General features: G+C 49.4%; 2 protein-coding genes and 1 pseudogene across 2 annotated transcripts; all 3 read left to right on the plus strand.

Moving 5' to 3' along the window:
* Positions 1 to 7,215: 7,215 nt before the first annotated feature.
* Positions 7,216 to 8,945, plus strand: LOC119297390 (annotated as a pseudogene).
* Positions 8,946 to 9,289: 344 nt separating this feature from the next.
* LOC119301688 lies at positions 9,290 to 13,148 on the plus strand. The gene is made up of 3 exons (XM_037578678.1): positions 9,290 to 9,383; positions 10,338 to 11,848; positions 12,425 to 13,148. Exons 1-3 carry the CDS (start codon positions 9,290 to 9,292, stop codon positions 12,950 to 12,952), a joined length of 2,133 nt encoding a protein of 710 aa, XP_037434575.1. The 3' UTR covers positions 12,953 to 13,148.
* A 489-nt stretch (positions 13,149 to 13,637) lies between these two features.
* LOC119301689 (UBP1-associated proteins 1C-like) lies at positions 13,638 to 16,781 on the plus strand. Its single transcript, XM_037578679.1, has 3 exons — positions 13,638 to 14,070; positions 14,618 to 14,856; positions 15,386 to 16,781. The coding sequence occupies exons 1-3, from the start codon at positions 14,013 to 14,015 to the stop codon at positions 16,499 to 16,501; spliced, it is 1,413 nt and encodes a 470-aa protein (XP_037434576.1). The 5' UTR covers positions 13,638 to 14,012; the 3' UTR covers positions 16,502 to 16,781.
* Positions 16,782 to 18,273: the final 1,492 nt, after the last annotated feature.

Below are 18,273 nucleotides of genomic sequence, written 5' to 3' on the forward strand. Positions count from 1 at the left end.
GAATTTCAGAGTGAGGTTGAGAATCAACGTGACAGGAAAATCAAGTTCTTACGATCAGATCGTGAGGGAGAATATTTGAGTCACGAATTTGGCACGCACTTACGGAAATGTGGAATAGTTTCACAACTCACGCCGCCTGGAACACCTCAGCGTAATGGTGTGTCCGAACGTCGTAATCGCACTCTATTGGATATGGTGCGATCTATGATGTCTCTTACCGATCTACCGCTGTCATTTTGGGGCTATGCTTTAGAGACTGCCACATTCACTTTAAATAGGGCTCCGTCGAAACCCGTTGAGACGACACCGTATGAATTATGGTTTGGGAAGAAACCAAAGCTGTCGTTTCTAAAAGTTTGGGGATGTGATGCTTATGTGAAGAAACTTCAACCTGAAAAGCTCGAGCCCAAATCAGAAAAATGCGTCTTCATAGGATACCCTAAAGAAACTATTGGGTATACCTTCTACCTCAGATCCGAAGGCAAGATCTTTGTTGCCAAGAATGGATCCTTTCTAGAGAAAGAGTTTCTCTCAAAAGAAGTAAGTGGGAGGAAAGTAGAACTTGATGAAGTATTGCCTCTTGAACCAGAGAGTAGCGCAGCTCAAGAAAATGTTCCTGAGGTGCCTGCACCGACTAGAGAGGAAGTTAATGATGATGATCATGAAACTTCAGATCAAGTTGCTACTGAACTTCATAGGTCCACAAGGACACGTTCTGCACCAGAGTGGTACGACAACCCTGTCCTGGAAATCATGTTGTTGGACAATGGTGAACCTTCGAACTATGAAGAAGCGATGGTGGGCCTAGATTCTGACAAATGGCTGGAAGCCATGAAATCCGAGATAGGATCCATGTATGAAAACGAAGTATGGACTTTGACTGACCTGCCCGTTGATCAGCGAGCCATAGAAAATAAATGGATCTTTAAGAAGAAGACAGACGCGGATGGTAATATGACCATCTATAAGGCTCGTCTTGTCGCTAAGGGTTATCGACAAGTTCAAGGGGTTGACTACGATGAGACTTTCTCACCCATAGTGAAGCTGAAGTCCGTCCGAATCATGTTAGCAATTGCCGCATTCTATGATTATGAGATATGGCAAATGGACGTCAAAACCGCATTCCTTAATGGTTTCCTTAAGGAAGAATTGTATATGATGCAGCCGGAAGGTTTTGTCGATCCTAAGAATGCTGACAAGGTGTGCAAGCTCCAACGCTCAATCTATGGGCTGGTGCAAGCATCTCGGAGTTGGAACATTCGATTTGATGAGATGATCAAAGCGTTTGGGTTTACGCAGACTTATGGAGAAGCCTGTGTTTACAAGAAAGTGAGTGGGAGCTCTGTAGCATTTCCCATATTATATGTGGATAACATACTATTGATGGGAAATGATATAGAATTCTTGGAATGTTGGGGAACGTAGTAATTTCAAAAAAATTCCTACGCACACGCAAGATCATGGTGATGCATAGCAACGAGAGGGGAGAGTGTTGTCTACGTACCCTCATAGACCGGCAACGGAAGCGTTGACACGACGTAGAGGAAGTAGTCGTACGTCTTCCCGATCCGACCGATCCAAGTACCGAACATACGGCACCTTCGAGTTTTGCACACGTTCAACTCGGTGACGTCCCTCGAGCTCCGATCCAGCTGAGTGTTGAGGGAGAGTTTCGTCAACACGACGGCGTGATGACGGTGATGATGTTCTACCAACGTAGGGCTTCGCCTAAGCACCGCTACGATATGACCAAGGTGGAATATGGTGGAAGGGGGCACCACACACGGCTAAGGAACGATCATGAAGATCAACTTGTGTGTCATGGGGTGCCCCTTGCTCCCATATATAAAGGAGGGAGAGGGGGAGGTGCGGCCGGCCCTAGGGGTGTGCCTGGAGGAGTCCTACTCCCACCGGGAGTAGGACTCCCCCCTCTTGCCTTGTTGGAGAAGGAAAGGGGAAGGGGGAAAGAGGAAAGGGGGGCGCCGCCCCCTCTTTCCTTGTCCTATTCGGACTAGGGGGGGAGGGGGCGTGCGGCCTTCCCTGGCCGGCCCTCCTCTTCTCCCTTAGGGCCCATGTAGGCCCATTAACCACCCCCCCTCGGGGGGGGGGTTCCGGTAACCCCCAGTACTCCGGTAAAATCCCGATTTCACCCGGAACGTTTCTGATATCCAAATATAGGCTTCCAATATATCAATCTTTATGTCTTGACCATTTCGAGACTCCTCGTCATGTCCGTGATCACATCCAGGACTCCGAACAACCTTCAGTACATCAAAACACAAAAACCCTAATTACGATCGTCACCAAACTTTAAGCGTGCGGACCCTATGGGTTCGAGAACTATGTAGACATGACCGAGACACGTCTCCGGTCAATAACCAATAGCGGAACCTGGATGCTCATACTGGCTCCTACATATTCTACGAAGATCTTTATCGGTCAGACCGCATAACAACATACGTTGTTCCCTTTTTTATCGGTATGTTACTTGCCCGAGATTCGATCGTCGGTATATCAATACCTAGTTCAATCTTGTTACCAGCAAGTCTCTTTACTCGTTCCATAATACATCATCCCGCAACTAACTTATTAGTTGCAATGCTTGCAAGGCTTGAGTGATGTGTATTACCGAGAGGTCCCAGAGATACCTCTCCGACAATCGGAGTGACAAATCCTAATCTCGAGATACGCCAACCCAACAAGTACCTTTGGAGACACCTGTAGAGCACCTTTATAATCACCCAGTTACGTTGTGACGTTTGGTAGCACACAAAGTGTTCCTCCGGTAAACGGGCGTTGCATAATCTCATAGTCATAGGAACATGTATAAGTTATGAAGAAAGCAATAGCAACAAACTAAACGATCAAGTGCTAAGCTAACGGAATGGTTCAAGTCAATCACATCATTCTCCTAATGATGTGATCCCGTTAATCAAATGACAACTCATGTCTATGGCTAGGAAACATAACCATCTTTGATCAACGAGCTAGTCAAGTAGAGGCATACTAGTGACACTCTGTTTGTCTACGTATTCACACATGTATTATGTTTCCAGTTAATACAATTCTAGCATGAATAATAAACATTTATCATGATATAAGGAAATAAATAATAGCTTTTATTATTGCCTCTAGGGCATATTTCCTTCAGTCTCTCACTTGCACTAGAGTCAATAATCTAGATTACACAGTAATGATTCTAACACCCATGGAGCCTTGGTGCTGATCATGTTTTGCTCGTGGAAGAGGCTTAGTCAGCGGGTCTGCAACATTCAGATCCGTATGTATCTTGCAAATTTCTATGTCTCCCACTTGGACTAAATCCCGAATGGAATTGAAGCGTCTCTTGATGTGCTTGGTTCTCTTGTGAAATCTGGATTCCTTTGCCACAAGTTCAAGGGGTTGACTGCGATGAGACTTTCTCACCGTAGCGAAGCTGAAGTCCGTCCGAATCATGTTAGCAATTGCCGCATTCTATGATTATGAGATATGGCAAATGGACGTCAAAACGGCATTCCTTAATGGTTTCCTTAAGGAAGAATTGTATATGATGCATCCGGAAGGTTTTGTCGATCCTAAGAATGCTGACAAGGTGTGCAAGCTCCAACGCTCAATCTATGGGTTGGTGCAAGCATCTCGGAGTTGGAACATTCGATTTGATGAGATGATCAAAGCGTTTGGGTTTACGCAGACTTATGGACAAGTCTGTGTTTACAAGAAAGTGAGTGGGAGCTCTGTAGCATTTCTCATATTATATGTGGATGACATACTATTGATGGGAAATGATATAGAATTCTTGGAAAGCATAAAGGCCTACTTGAACAAGTGTTTTTCAATGAAGTATCTTGGAGAAGCTGCTTATATATTAGGCATCAAGATCTATAGAGATAGATCGAGACGCCTCATTGGTCTTTCACAGAGTACGTACCTTGACAAGATATTGAAGAAGTTCAATATGGATCAGTCAAAGAAGGGGTTCTTGCCTGTGTTGCAAGGTATGAGATTGAGCACGGCTCAATGCCCGACAGAAGATAGAGAAAAGATGAATGTCGTCCCCTATGCCTCGGCCATAGGGTCTATTATATATGCCATGCTGTGTACCAGACCTGATGTAAACCTTGCCGTAAGTTTGGTAGGAAGGTACCAATGTAATCCCGGCATGGAACACTGGACAGCAGTCAAGAATATCCCGAAGTACCTGAAAAGGACTAAGGATATGTTTCTCGTTTATGGAGGTGACGAAGAGCTCGTCGTAAAGGGTTACGTCGATGCTAGCTTCGACACAGATCTGGATGACTCCAAGTCACAAACCGGATACGTGTATATTTTGAATGGTGGGGCAGTCAGCTGGTGCAGTTGCAAGTAAAGCGTCATGACGGGATCTACATGTGAAGCAGAGTACATGGCAGCCTCGGAGGCAGCACAAGAAGCAATCTGGGTGAAGGAGTTTATTACCGACCTAGGAGTTATTCCCAATGCGTCGGGCCCGATGACTCTCTTCTGTGACAACATTGGAGCTATTGCCCTTGCCAAGGAGCTCAGGTTTCACAGGAAGGCCAGGCATATCAAGCCTCTTCCTCGAGCAAATGAAGAGGTTTCACAGGAAGACCAGGCATATCAAGCCGCTTCAACTCCATTCGTGAAAATGTTCAAAATGGAGACATAGATATTTGTAAAGTGCATATGGACCTGAATGTCGCAGATCCGTTGACTAAACCTCTTCCTCGAGCAAAACATGATCAACACCAGAACTCTATGGGTGTTCGATTCATCACAATGTAACTAGATTACTGACTCTAGTGCAAGTGGGAGACTGTTGGAAATATGCCCTAGAGGCAATAATAAAATGGTTATTATTATATTTCCTTGTTCATGATAATTGTCTATTGGTCATGCTATAATTGTGTTATCCAGAAATTGTAATACATGTGTGAATACATAGACCACAACATGTCCCTAGTGAGCCTCTAGTTGACTAGCTCGTTGATCAATAGATGATTACGGGTTCCTAACCATGGACATTGGATGTCATTGATAACGGGATCACATCACCAGGAGAATGATGTGATGGACATGACCCAATCCTAAGCATAGCACAAGATCGTGTAGTTCGTCTGCTAGAGCTTTTCCGAATGTCAAGTATCATTTCCTTAGACCATGAGATTGTGCAAATCCGGGATACCGTAGGAGTGCTTTGGGTGTACCAAACGTCACAACGCAACTGGGTGATTATAAAGGTGCACTACAAGTATTTCCAAAAGTGTCTGTTGGGTTGGCATGAATCGAGACTGAGATTTGTCACTCCATATGACGGAGAGGTATCTCTGGGCCCACTCGGTAATGCATCATCATAATGAGCTCAGTGTGACTAAGTAGTTGGTCACGGGATCATGCATTACGGCACGAGTAAAGTGACTTGCCGGTAACGAGATTGAACGAGGTATTGGGATATCGACGATCGAATCTCGGGCAAGTAACGTACCGATTGACAAAGGGAATTATATACGGGATTGCTTGAATCCTCGACATCGTGGTTCATCCGATGAGATCATCGTGTAACATGTGGGAGTCAACATGGGTATCCAGATCCCGCTGTTGGTTATTGGCCGGAGAGTTGTCTCGGTCATGTCTGCATGGTTCCCGAACCCGTAGGGTCTACACACTTAAGGTTCGATGACGCTAGGGTTATTAGGAAGACTTGTATGTGATTACCGAATGTTGTTCGGAGTCCCGGATGAGATCCCGGACGTCACGAGGAGTTCCGAAATGGTCCGGAGGTGAAGATTTATATGTAGGAAGTTGTCATACGATCACCGAAAAGGTTCGGGGGCATATCGGTATTGTACCGGGGCCACCGGAGGGGTTTCGGGGGTCCACCGAGAGGGGCCACCTCTCTCGAAGGGCCTAATGGGCTGTAGAGGAAAGGGAACCAGCCCTACATGGGTTGGGCACAACCCCCCCTTGGGCCCATGCGCCTAGGGTTGGGGGGGGGGGCCCTAAGGGGGGCGCCCCCCTTGCTTGGGGGGCAAGCCCCCTCCCCTTGGCCGCCGCCCCCCTCTAGATCTCATCTAGAGGGAGCCGGCCCCCTTCCTCCTTCCCCTATATATAGAGGGGCAAGGGGAGGGCTGCACACACCATCCAAGGCGCAGCCCCTCCCCTCCCCAACATCTCTCCTCCTCCGCAAGAGCTTGGCGAAGCCCTGCCGGAGTACTGCAGCTCCACCACCACCACGCCGTCGTGCTGCTGTTGGAGCCCTCTTCCTCAACCTCTCCCTCCTCCTTGCTGGATCAAGGCGCGGGAGACGTCCTCGCTCCGTACGTGTGTTGAACGCGGAGGTGCCGTCCGTTCGGCGCTAGGATCTTCGGTGATTTGGATCACGACGAGTACGACTCCATCGACCCTGTTCTCTTGAACGCTTCTGCTCGCGATCTACAAGGGTATGTAGATGCACTCCTCTCCCCTCGTTGCTACATGACTCCATAGATTGATCTTGGTGATGCGTAGAAAATTTTAAATTTCTGTTACGATCCCCAAAGAGAGCTGGTTGGGGGCGCGGCTGGAGATGCTCTAACGGTTGTGATCTACTTCAAAAGAGGCCTACTAGAATGTTTTGTTTCTTGCCGGGATTTGTAGCACACCTCTTTAATTTTTATATCATATACACCCTCTATTCACTAATGTAGAAAAGTGCCAAAATGTCTACACTAGTGAGCAAAGTACTCCCTCTGTTCTAAAATAAATGACTCAACTTTGTACTAACTTTAGTATAAAGTTAGTATAAATTTGGGTCATCTATTTTAGAACGGAGGGAGTAGTATTTTTAGCACTATAGTATAACGGATAGATAGACCGAGATAGAACTGTCCCTAAATTGTGTGAGCTATTGTCACTCGCAGCTCTCGTAGACACAAAGCGAACCCAACACGCGAATGGCTAGTGCAATTGCAATATATAATGACGTGTTTTCCCAGACGTCAGATCACGTCACGCAGGGACGACCCATTGGTAAAATCACCTTCTCTGCATGCGCCACGATTTTACTTCCGTCCACACCGTGATCCAACAATGGATGATGAGAAGCTCCTTTTCCGCAAGAGTTTAATCATGGAAAGTTGGAAACCCCCTCACCAAACTCACCTCGAGACGCCTATAAAACCCAGGCCCCCTCCATGGAGTCGCTGCACTTGCACCGGCCGCGCACTGCACTAACCACAGAGATCGATGGCCGTCCAAGTCGTGACGTCCGAGCTGGTCGCGCCGAGCGAGGCCACCCCGCGGCGCGCGCTCTGGCTGTCCAACCTCGACCTCGGCGCCAGGAACGGCTACTCCCCGACCGTCTACTTCTTCCGAGCGCCCGATCGCGGCGACGGCAAGGCCGGGTCCTTCTTCTCGGCCGGCGTCCTCAGGGCGGCGCTGGCCAGGGCGCTGGTCCCGTTCCACCCCTTCGCCGGCGCGCGGGCCGCGGCGGCCGGGCGGAGATCGACTGCAACGACGAGGGCGCGCTCTTCGTCGTCGCGCGGTCCGAGGCCGCGCTCGACGACTTCCAGGGCTTCGCGCCGTCCAAGGCGATGCGCGACATGTTCGTGCCGCCGTATGACAACGCCGGCGCGGGCGCTCCCTTGCTCATGCTTCAGGTTTGCTGCATGGATCATCTTCTAATTAATGGATCATTTTGCTTACGTGCATGGCATATTGTGTTAGTCCAACTAATCCTATATATGCAACATGGCTAAACTAAAAAAAATGAAAGGAAGACTTTTATCTTTCCGATTTGTGAGGAATGAAACGAGAAAGATGAAGATTAGAAGACTGACTAGATTCTTTGAGATGAGAAAGATGGTCAAGGTCAAGTGCACATAGACTGATTAACAGACGACGTGTCGGCAACCGGCATGCAGGTCACCTTCTTCCGCTGCGGCGGCGTGGCGCTCGGCACGGCCATGCACCACTTCGTCATCGACGGCCGCAGCGCCTTCCACTTCATCCAGACGTGGGCCAGCATCGCCCGCGGGGACGCCAGCGCCACCGTGGCCCCGTCCCTCGACCGCACCCCACTGTGCGCGCGCTCCCCGCCGGCCGTCCACTTCGACCACAGCCGCGAGTACCGCCTCACCGCCCCCGCATCAACCGATCCTCCTGCCGCTGGCGGCGTCAAGCCGTCGTCGGAGTACGCCAGCGCCATCCTCCGCGTGACCGGCGCACAGGCCGCGGCGCTCCGTGCGCGCGCGGGCGCGCCCCGCGTGTCCACGTTCCGCGCGCTGGTGGCCCACGTCTGGCGCTGCGCGTGCGCGGCGCGGTCCCTCGCCCCCGACGCCGAGTCCCGCCTCTACACCATCATCGACATGCGCGCCCGCCTGTCCCCGCCGCTCCCGGACGCCTACTTCGGCAACGCGGTGGTGCGCACGTCGGTGTCCGCCAGGGTGGGCGACCTGCTGTCCGGCCCGCTCGGGTTCGCGGCGCGGCGGCTCCGCGCGGCGACGGGGCAGGGCGACGAGTACGCGCGGTCGGTGGTGGACTACCTCGAGACGGCGGACATGGGGGCGCTGCCGAGTAGCGGGTTGCCGGGGACGGACCTGCGGGTGATCAGCTGGATGGGGATGCCGTCGCACGACGCCGACTTCGGGTGGGGCGAGCCGGCGCTCCTGGCGCCGGCCCTCATGTTCTACCCGGGGTTCGTGTACCTGATGAGCTGCCCGGGCAAGGGCGGCGACGTGGCGGTGGCCGTTTCGCTGGAGCCGGATCCCTTGGCGAGGTTCAGGGAGCTCTTCTTCGAGGAGATGGCCGCCATGGAGTGAGACTCGCCGTAGCGATGATCGTGCTACGTCCACGTGAACGTGTAATGTGTATTGTGCAGGTGAGAGTATGTAGTAATAACTGGCAGAATTGTGCTTGTACCCTTGAATTGAAGCAAAATTATGTCTTTCTTAGGCGAACTTCATACACAAATACTCACTACTCGTGTATAATCAGAATTTCATGCGAAAAAGGATCAAAATGACATGCAAAAGAACTGCCACACCATGTGATCCTTTTTTTTTTTAGAGAAAACGTGATCCGAATTTGAGTAAGCAACGGCCCGGGGGCTGGGCCCCACAGACGCAGCGCGCTGGGCGGGCCCAATCAACGGAGGGGCAGTTGCGCTGCGAGTTCGCAACCAATCTCGCGAACCAACGCGCTATCGGAGGGGCGACTCCGCCTTCCCCTCGCGGCGCCTCCGTCCCAAAACCAAAACTTCCCTCCACTTCAAACCAAACCCTAACCAAACCTCCGCCCCGGTTCTGGCATTGCAATGGAGTTCGCCGCGCGAGGCCGAGAAACCGCCGCGGCCGACGGCGTTGGCGTCGGCGATGGCCGCCGCCTCCCCGATCCTCCGCCGCCGCACGGTAATGAGGCTCCGCCGGGCCCTCTCTCGCCCGGGACTGCCAAATCTCCTCTCTTTTCGTGCGGTTGCTCCAATGTCTATGCTTTGCGGTTTGTGGGAAGAAAGTGAATTTTTCTTGTGTTGAAATTCGTCCCTGACTGCACATTGCTAGTTCTTTTTTTCTTTGGCGAATCGCGAGAGAGGTTCGGGGATTAGCGTGAGATTGTTTCGGCAGAGTGTACAAATCTAAGAGAGACAGATGATCATTCTCCGATTCAGTTTTTGTTCACCCTAATTCTCAGTTGATTTCATAAAAAGTTTCATACAGTTGTAAAAATATTCACTGTGATGTACTAATTGGTTCATCCTGGGCAAAAGAGGAATGTAGTGTTTGTTCTCAGAGTTACAGAAAATTATGAAATCTTGCACATAGCGCAATGCCGGATCGGCGGTTTTCGGGGTCGACTGTGAACTAAGAAATTCTCCGACGAATGAGAATTAGCGAAACTGTACTTTTTTGGTAGAGAAACCGCTAAAAGTTTGTGTCTAAACATATAAATCTTTGAAGACATTATTCACAAGTCTATGAATAGGCTATTATTTACCACTGCAACGGTGCACGCCATGTGCCTAAATACTATGCTCTGTCGGTAGTGATACCTTAAGCCCTGTCATCCACAATGCTCTGCCTCGCAATCCTGCCTGCGCCTGGGTCGTGTTCATTTTTGGGATTAAAAGTAGCAAATCACCGCATACCATATTTAAGAGTGGCAGATCCTTCAAAAGATATCTCCAGAAATCCGAAACTTCCCTATTTTATAATGATTATATTATGATGTGATGATCATAAATACTTTCTGATTATTTTGATGTTACAACATGTGATGCCATGAAAAAGAATATCATATGATGCACGGTTAGTACAATACTTTGGCCTATTATAGTACTGATCGTTCTGTCCATTGGCAACGAGAAGGCAATGATGCTGACTCACCACAGGCAGACATGGTGGCGCTGGTGTTGAGGAGGGAGCAGCTGCTGCACGAGCTCCACAAGGAGCGCATCCGCCACGATATGATCTTGTGCGAGCTTGCCCAAACAGAGCGCGCCATGACCGCGTGCTTAGCAGGGCTTGGCGCTTTACGTGGGTTGTCGTTGATGACTCCACGGGAAGAGGTGATGTACCGCACGCCGCGGTCCAGTGAGGAAGCTTCTTGGTGGTACAGGAGTCCCTCGGGGCAAGTGATACCTCCTGTTTACCCACACGTTGAACGGTCGCCGTCACCAGTGCCGCAGCGAAGGCCAGTCGATGATGCTGAGCAGCAAGAACGCGGCAGCTCATCTAGGCCAGCTGTAGCAACTCCTTCAGCGTTTCCTGAAGTGGAACTATTCCGGTCACTGAGCAAGGACCCTGCAGTGGAAGCTTTGGTACCTGCTGTGACCAATGTCGTTGCCAAACCAGCAGAGCCAGCATTGCTGCGCAAGGAGGTGGCAATAGAGAGCCGTGCCGCTGTTGATCATGAACACGAAGCAGGATTGAAGCACAGACATGCCGTGCAGCTGATGGAGAATGGAATTCAGATAAGTGAACAGTTAAAGCGTGCAGCCATTGGTCAGGAAAGCAAAGCAGGATCGAAGGACAGCCATGCCGTGCAGCTGATGGAGAGTGGAATTCAGATAAGTCAACAGCTAAATCATGTAGCCGTTGGTCAAGGAAGCAAAGCAGAAGCGAAGGACAGCCATCCTGTGCAGCTGATGGAGAGCGGAATTCGGATAACTGAACAGCTGAAGCGTGCATCCATTGGTCAAGGAAGCAAAGCAGAAGCGAAGGACAACCATGCAATGCAGCTGATGGAGAGTGGAACTGAGAGAAGCAAACAGCTAAAGCGTGCAGCCGTTGGCCGAGAAATCAAAGCAGAAGTGAAGGACAACCATGCCTTGCAGCTGATGGAGAGTGAACTTCAGAGAACTGAACAGCCAAATCTTGCAGCTGTTGGCAAGGAACAGGAAGCAGGATTGAAGGATGGCCATGCCGTCCAGCTGCTGGCTAGTGGAATTCAGATAAACGAAGAGCTAAAACGTGCAGCCGTCGGCCAGGAACGCAAAGCAGAAGCGAAGGACAGCCATGTCGCGCAGCTGATGGAGAATAAAATACAGAGAAGTGAAAAGCCGAAGCGTGAAAATTTTGGTCAGGAACGTGAAGCAGTAGTGAAGGATGGCAATGCCGTGAAGCTGACGGTGAATAGAATCCAGAGAAGTGAACAGCCAAAGCGTGATGTCTCTGGTCAGCAGCACGAAGCAGAAGAAAAGGATAGACATGCTGTAAAGTTGATGGAGGAGAGTGGAATCCAGGGAAGTGAACAGCCAAAGCCTGCTAAGCCTACCATGAAAGATTGCATCGATGAGCGGAGGCAATCGCCTCACCAACATGCGCTGGCTGGCAAGAAGTCCCCATTTAATGAGCAGAAGAGACCAGCGTTCAACGAGGTGAGTGGCTTGATCTTTCAATTTGTTCTTGTTTGTTTCTGCTTCCATTTGCTATTGTGGTGTTGCCAATATTTAAGTTGTGCCTGATGGCAATTGCTCCCTTCAGTAATATCTTCAGTGACCAACATGGCAAATACTTTTCTCTTGGTCTTAATGAAACTGACACACAATCCTGGTAGCCACTTCGGATGTAACGTGTTAATCATCATGTATGTGCTATATAGAAAATGTGAAACAGAAAGGATACCAAATAGCTTACTGATCCCGTTTCATAGAAGTGTTGAGTTACTACTTTAGTTAGGCAAATTCTTTGGATATGCAACTTACTTTAGTTAGGCAAGTTCTTCGGATATGCAAACTTTTAGTTAGGCAAGTTCTTCAGATATGCAACTACTTTAGCTAGGCAAGTTCTTCAAATATGCAACTTAATATATATTTTTACATCTTATCGTCAAAATTAATTGTAGAACTTGATTGTAGTAGTGGTAGTATATGTACCAGAGTTACCAGAGTTTACCTTCCTTGTTCACTAGTCTTTTACTATACTAATGCTCTGTAATCTAAACAAACTTTCAGCCTAATACCCAAACCACGCCTAGTGGGGTGAAAAGGAGACCGGTATCTGGACCGGTTGTGACAACTCCATCACCAAAGAGGCAGAAGCCACTTGAAGAATGGAATTGCACCCTCTGTCAAGTGAATCTGACCTGTGAAGAAGACTTGATGCAACACAAAGCAGGCGATCTACACCGGTTGAACCTTGCGGCGTTGCGGTCCAGGCAGAAAGCCTTTGGATTTGACTTGCGCAACCATCTGAAGGGCAGCAGCCAGCAGGAGAGCACGCAGGCCCTGCACACGGAAGCCGGGAGCCACCATCCCAAAGGGAGGAGTCATCAGGAGAGCGCACAGACCCGGCAGGCAGGAGGAGGCAACGAGGAGGGCAAGCGTTTCGCTGACCGCAGGGCTACTGAAGGTCCGAGGAAGGAGTTTGTAAGCAAATTTCCCTTCTGCAAGCTCTGCAAAGTGCAGTACTCCAGCGAGAAGGTGAAGGAGTCGCATCTCGCCGGGAAGAAACACAGGGAGAACCTTCAGGCACGCCATTGAGAGGCAGCAGTTGCAGAGCAGCAGCGGTTCGTTGCGAAGTTGCGTGTTTCTTGTACTACGGGTTAGTGTCTGATTAACATGTCAATCTGCAAATGTCATTAGCACGGTGCAGCTGCAACTTCTCATGTCGGTGGCTGCACTGGAGTTCATTTTGTGAAGAATCTAAGTGTTTATGTCCCTAGGTGTCAACATGTTCCATCCAGGTGTGCATATTAGTTTTTCTAGATTCTTTTTAGTTAAACTAGAAAGGAGTGGTTCCCTTTTCCTCCTTTTCGAAAGAGAGCGGATTTCTCCGATTTCCAGTGCTGATCGACTGAGGGTTCTACGATAGTCATTGTAATTGAAGAAGAGCTTTGCTAAGTACCAGGCTCTGAAGATGAATTCTATTACAATCTCACCTGCTCTGTGATTTGAGTGAGCCCCAGCCCTTTGAACAATCGCCACACCATTTGCTTCTTTTTCAGAAGAATCGCCAACTTTTGGTTGATTATCAGATCACATCTGTGGCAGGTTTGCTTTGAGAATTTGATTTCGATTTCGTTTGAAATGTCGGCAGCAATCAAAGTGCCCGTGATTTTATTCGACAATTTGGTCTGTACAGATACATGTGTATAGTGAACAGGCAGTACTCCTTGGTCGGAAAAGAGCCATTGTTGCTTGATAAAGACGAGTAGGAGAGGGATGCTTATTTATTAGTACTGCAGCCTGCAGGAGATATCTTTGACTGGAGGAGATGGTAGAAACCTGCAGGAAATAGGATGATGCCGTGTAAACAAGATCTCATTTATTCCATGTTTGTTTCCGACGCATGCATCCACACCGTTCAAACTCGCTTCGGCATTTCGTCTCCGGTTTCCTTTGCGACTAAGCAAAACATCTTTAAGCCGCCGCGATCGATCAACCATTCGTTGTGATCGGGACCAATTTGCTTTTTCACGCTCCTTTTCCTGGAACGCCCGCCCCCTGCTCTTCTCGTCCCCCGAGCAGAGCCACCAACTCCGGCGGCCCGGCCTCAGGTTCTTCTCGCCGTCGCTGCTCTGCTGCCACTGGGACCAGACCGATGGAGTTCTCCCGCCGCGGCCGAGCCACCGACGACGGCCAACGCCCTCCGCCGCACGGTAACCGTCGAGTCACTGTCACTCTTACCTTCTCCTCGCTGCCTCCCGATCGCTGGCCGCTCTTTTGTTTGTTTCAGTTTTCCTGGGTTCAGATGCAGGCGACTGTTTCGATTCCGTGCCAAGAACTCAGCAACCTACACCGCTGGGATACCTTACAATTTATACTAGAGAACTATATTTACGTGGGGTCTTTACAAGGGGGAATGAGAAATAAATAAGGGGAAACTCAAACCTCAATTTTCAGCAAGGAAGCAGGTTCCAGCCTGCGTCATAATCTCCACCTTCTAGAACTGTTGTAGCATCAGGCGTAGAAAAGTAGATCAGGTGTGATTCGGATTTGTTCTTCCCTTCTTCTTCGGATCTGTTTGTGAGGCACAAGATAGAAGAATCAGCCATAAATTTTTTCAATCATACCGCCAAAAGAAGAAAAAACACACTTGCAAAACTGTTCCTCTTCAATCAGCAGATCAGATGTGGTAGAACTCTTGTTCTAAGGGACGCGCTGGTGTAGAATTCTTGTCACGCTGACACAATGCTGTTGATGCAGGAGACCCGATGCTGGTGATGAGGGACGCGCTGCTGTCGCAGCTCCAGAAGGACCGCCTTCGCCAGGAGATCATCGTGGCCGAGCTGGCCAAGATAGAGCGTGCCATGGCCCTGCGCGCCGCCACTGGCGGCCAGCAGGCCACGCCGACACCAGCCGGCGAATGCTTGACGACATGTGAGGGTAAGGCGGCTCGACAAAATGCAGCGTCCGATGAGCAGAGGCTGCCGGACTCCAGTGGGGTGAGGGCATTGTCCATTTTGTACTCTTTACATATGTCCTCTGTTTTGTCTCGATATATTATAGGGTGCTGTTTACAGTCATGAATCCCCTCAAACTCCAACTGGTTATCTTGTGATCATAATTCACAATACCTGAGAATTTCTTTAACTGTGCATACCTAAGATTTGGTAGTATTTAAATATGGAACATGGCAAGTTTACTGCCCAAGTACTTGATTTTAGTTTATGCTGTTCTTTCTGTTTTGCTTAGTTTTCTCTTTGGTTTTTCTGGTTGTTGCTGTAAGGCTGGTGCACGTTTTTTAAAGAAAAAAAAAGTTTTCAAGATCACTTACTACTGGCCTGACCAAACTTCATGTAACTTGGTATAATAGCTTAACTGCTCTTGCAAGTTGATTCTCAAAAAAACTGCTCTTACAAGTCAACTTGCCAATGGCCTATTAGAACTGCATGTAGCTCAGTAGCAAGTCTGTTCTCCTTGTTTTCATAGGTTCAGTTCACTTACTGATGGTCTAGTCAAAATATCAAACAGGCTGTTCCAGAGACTAAGACGTCGGTCGCGGAGAAGTGGGAACTAACAGGAATAACCATACCAGTTAAGAAGCCCAAAACACCCATGAGATGGAATTGCACCGTCTGTGAGGTGCAAGCAACCAGTGAGCAGAACTTGCAGCAGCATTATGCTGGGCAGAAGCACTTGTTAAATGTAGCAACACTGGACCAAAGAGCTACGGCAAGTGGTCAGAAGGCGACAACGGCAGCAGAACCTTCCCTTGGTACAGAGCACAAGAAAACCTCCTCAATAAAATGGAGTTGCAATACCTGCCAGGCAACTGGCTCGGGCCAATCGGGGTTGGAAGCGCACCTCAAAGGCAAAAGACACCAGCAGAACATCTCAGCCACATCCACGCCGAAGAACGTCGCGGCGGGGGAAGCAAAATCGCATGCCATCAATGTGCCAAAGCGTTCAGAGAAGCCACCATCACCCTGGAGTTGTAGCATTTGCCAAGCTATATGTACCAGCGAATCGGACTTGAACAGCCACCTGAGGGGCATAAGACACCACGCAAAGGTTCAGTCCTTGCTTGAAGGCAAGAACATGGCAAGGAAAGAAAAACTGAATCCAGATTCAAGATGGGCCTGCAGAATTTGCCAAGCTCACTGTACTTGTGAATCAGACTTGGAAAACCATCTTGCAGGCAAGAGACACCAACTAAACATTCAGGTTTTAAGCGCGAAAACCAAGCAAGAGAAAAACAATGCACCACGAGTGGCCATGAGCCAAGAACCACCCTCGGAATGGCATTGCACAATGTGCGAGGCCGAATGTAACTCTAAATCTCAATTTGAGGATCATTGCAGAAGCAGCAGGCACCAACAGAATATAGAGGAGGTACTCGGAAAAGGCAAGACCGTGAAAGCGAGCAGTCGTAAGGCTGCAAATGAACTACTTTCAGATTGCTCTAACAGGAAGAATGCGAACTCAGAAAAGTTGGAGAAACGGCAGATAGTATATTTCTGTGAGCAGTGCAATTTGCAGTGTAATAGTGGTAAAATGCTGGCACATCATCATGCTGGGAAGAAGCACCGGGAAAAGCTCGACGAAAAGAAAAAAAAATGTCGATCTGGGCATCTATGGCAGTTGTAGAGGACGAGAGGTTGCAAAGCCCGGACAACATAATAGTGATACCAGCCTATAGATGACAGTATGACACCGTGAGGAAGTGATCCCAATGCATTTGGTTGAGGGGAGTTGCCATACAATCCCACCATCTGGGTTAAGTCCTCATGGATTTGAGTTCCTACTTATACTCTAGGGGCTTCCCTTACAAATTTTCTTTGAAAAAATGACACCCTGATACAAGCCTCAAAAGATAGTGTAAATAATCATAATTTTTTTTTGCGTCGATAGAATATATTATGATGAATTACTTTGAAAAATGTGAAGGGGAGCCTTGGCGCAGTGGTAAAGCTGCTGCCTTGTGACCATGAGGCCACGGGTTCAAGTCCTGGAAACAGCCTCTTGCAGAAATGTAGGGAAAGGCTGCGTACAATAGACCCAAAGTGGTCGGACCCTTCCCCAGACCCTGCGCAAGCGGGAGCTACATGCACTGGGGCTGCCCTTTTTACTTTGAAAAATGTGAACCAAAACCAAGATGATTATTGTCCATTAAATCTTGGTGTTTCACAAGTTACAATTGAGACCGCCACTAATCTATAATTTGAACCAAAATCTAACTCCCCTCAATTGCTAAAAGTTAAATCTTTTGTCCATTAAAAAACTTATGATACAGGTTTTCAGGAAATCTCTATTGTCATCCACCGTCAATCAATCCATCATGTACAGACAATGATCACTTGCGCGTACCCCCGCGGACTTCCGGCCTGTTTCGCTGCAGAACGGCGACGTCAAGATCATATGCAGAGGGCTGACCACGAGGTTGCAGAAGCAGATAACAGTGCTGATCGATGAAGACCAGTCTGGTTTTATGAGAGGCAGAAGTATCTCTGAAAATTTCGTATATGCAACCGAGTTCGTACAATGCTGCCACAAAAGAGCTGCCCCCACGGTTGTTCTGAAGCTTGATTTCTCCAAGGCATTCGATTCAATCAACTGGGAGAGTCTCAGAGCCGTCATGGAAGTTCGAGGATTTCCGGTGGTGTGGTGTGATTGGATCGACGCCATCCTGCGCTCTTCTCATTCTGCGGTGCTGCTCAACAGGGTGCCAGGGAAGTGGCTTAAGCTGAAGTGTGGGCTTCGCCAGGGTGATCCGATCTCGCCGTACCTCTTCTTGATCGTGGCCGATGTGCTGCAGCGGCTGATTCGCCAAGACGGCGTGATGCGGCACCCGCTGGTGCCACATGCCCCTGCTGTGGTGCTCCAGTATGCAGACGATACGCTGATCGTCATGCGTGCCTGTGAAGCCGGGGCAGCTCGTCTTCGCCAGATCTTGGATATGTTCGCGGAAGCTACTGGACTACGGATTAATTTCTCCAAGAGTATGCTGGTGCCGGTTCATGTCGAGCAGGCGACTCAGGAGCTGGTTGTGCGGGCGCTGGGCTGCGCAGTGGGCTCTTTCCCCCAAATCTACCTGGGGCTCCCTCTGTCCTGGGAGAAGTTGAAGTTTTCAGGCTTCCCGCCAATGCTTGCAAAGGTTGATAAATATCTGGCCGGCTGGGCGGCTCGGCTCTTGTCACCCGCGGCGCGTCTCGTCCTGATCAACGCGGTTCTGGATGCCCTGCCAACTTATGCCATGGCTGCTTTGATCCTTCCCCTTGCTCTAATTCGCGAGCTCGACGCCTTGCGGCGGGCCTTCTTGTGGAATGTGGCTGAACGCGCGTCGGGCGCGCAGTGCTTGGTTGCCCGGGAGCATGTCTGCCGCGCCAAATCTGAGGGCGGGCTGGGGGTGCGAAACCTGG

This window comes from Triticum dicoccoides, chromosome 5A (genome assembly GCF_002162155.2).
Source record: "Triticum dicoccoides isolate Atlit2015 ecotype Zavitan chromosome 5A, WEW_v2.0, whole genome shotgun sequence".
Taxonomy (NCBI): Eukaryota; Viridiplantae; Streptophyta; class Magnoliopsida; order Poales; family Poaceae; genus Triticum; species Triticum dicoccoides.

Coding starts and splice junctions, on each gene's coding strand:
- LOC119301689 (XM_037578679.1), top strand. CDS start 14,013: ATGGAGTTCTCCCGCCGCGGCCGAGCCACCGACGACGGCCAACGCCCT. Junction 14,071..14,617: donor CCAACGCCCTCCGCCGCACG/GTAACCGTCGAG, acceptor CTGTTGATGCAG/GAGACCCGATGCTGGTGATG. Junction 14,857..15,385: donor GGCTGCCGGACTCCAGTGGG/GTGAGGGCATTG, acceptor AATATCAAACAG/GCTGTTCCAGAGACTAAGAC.
- LOC119301688 (XM_037578678.1), top strand. CDS start 9,290: ATGGAGTTCGCCGCGCGAGGCCGAGAAACCGCCGCGGCCGACGGCGTT. Junction 9,384..10,337: donor CGATCCTCCGCCGCCGCACG/GTAATGAGGCTC, acceptor GGCAACGAGAAG/GCAATGATGCTGACTCACCA. Junction 11,849..12,424: donor AGAGACCAGCGTTCAACGAG/GTGAGTGGCTTG, acceptor ACAAACTTTCAG/CCTAATACCCAAACCACGCC.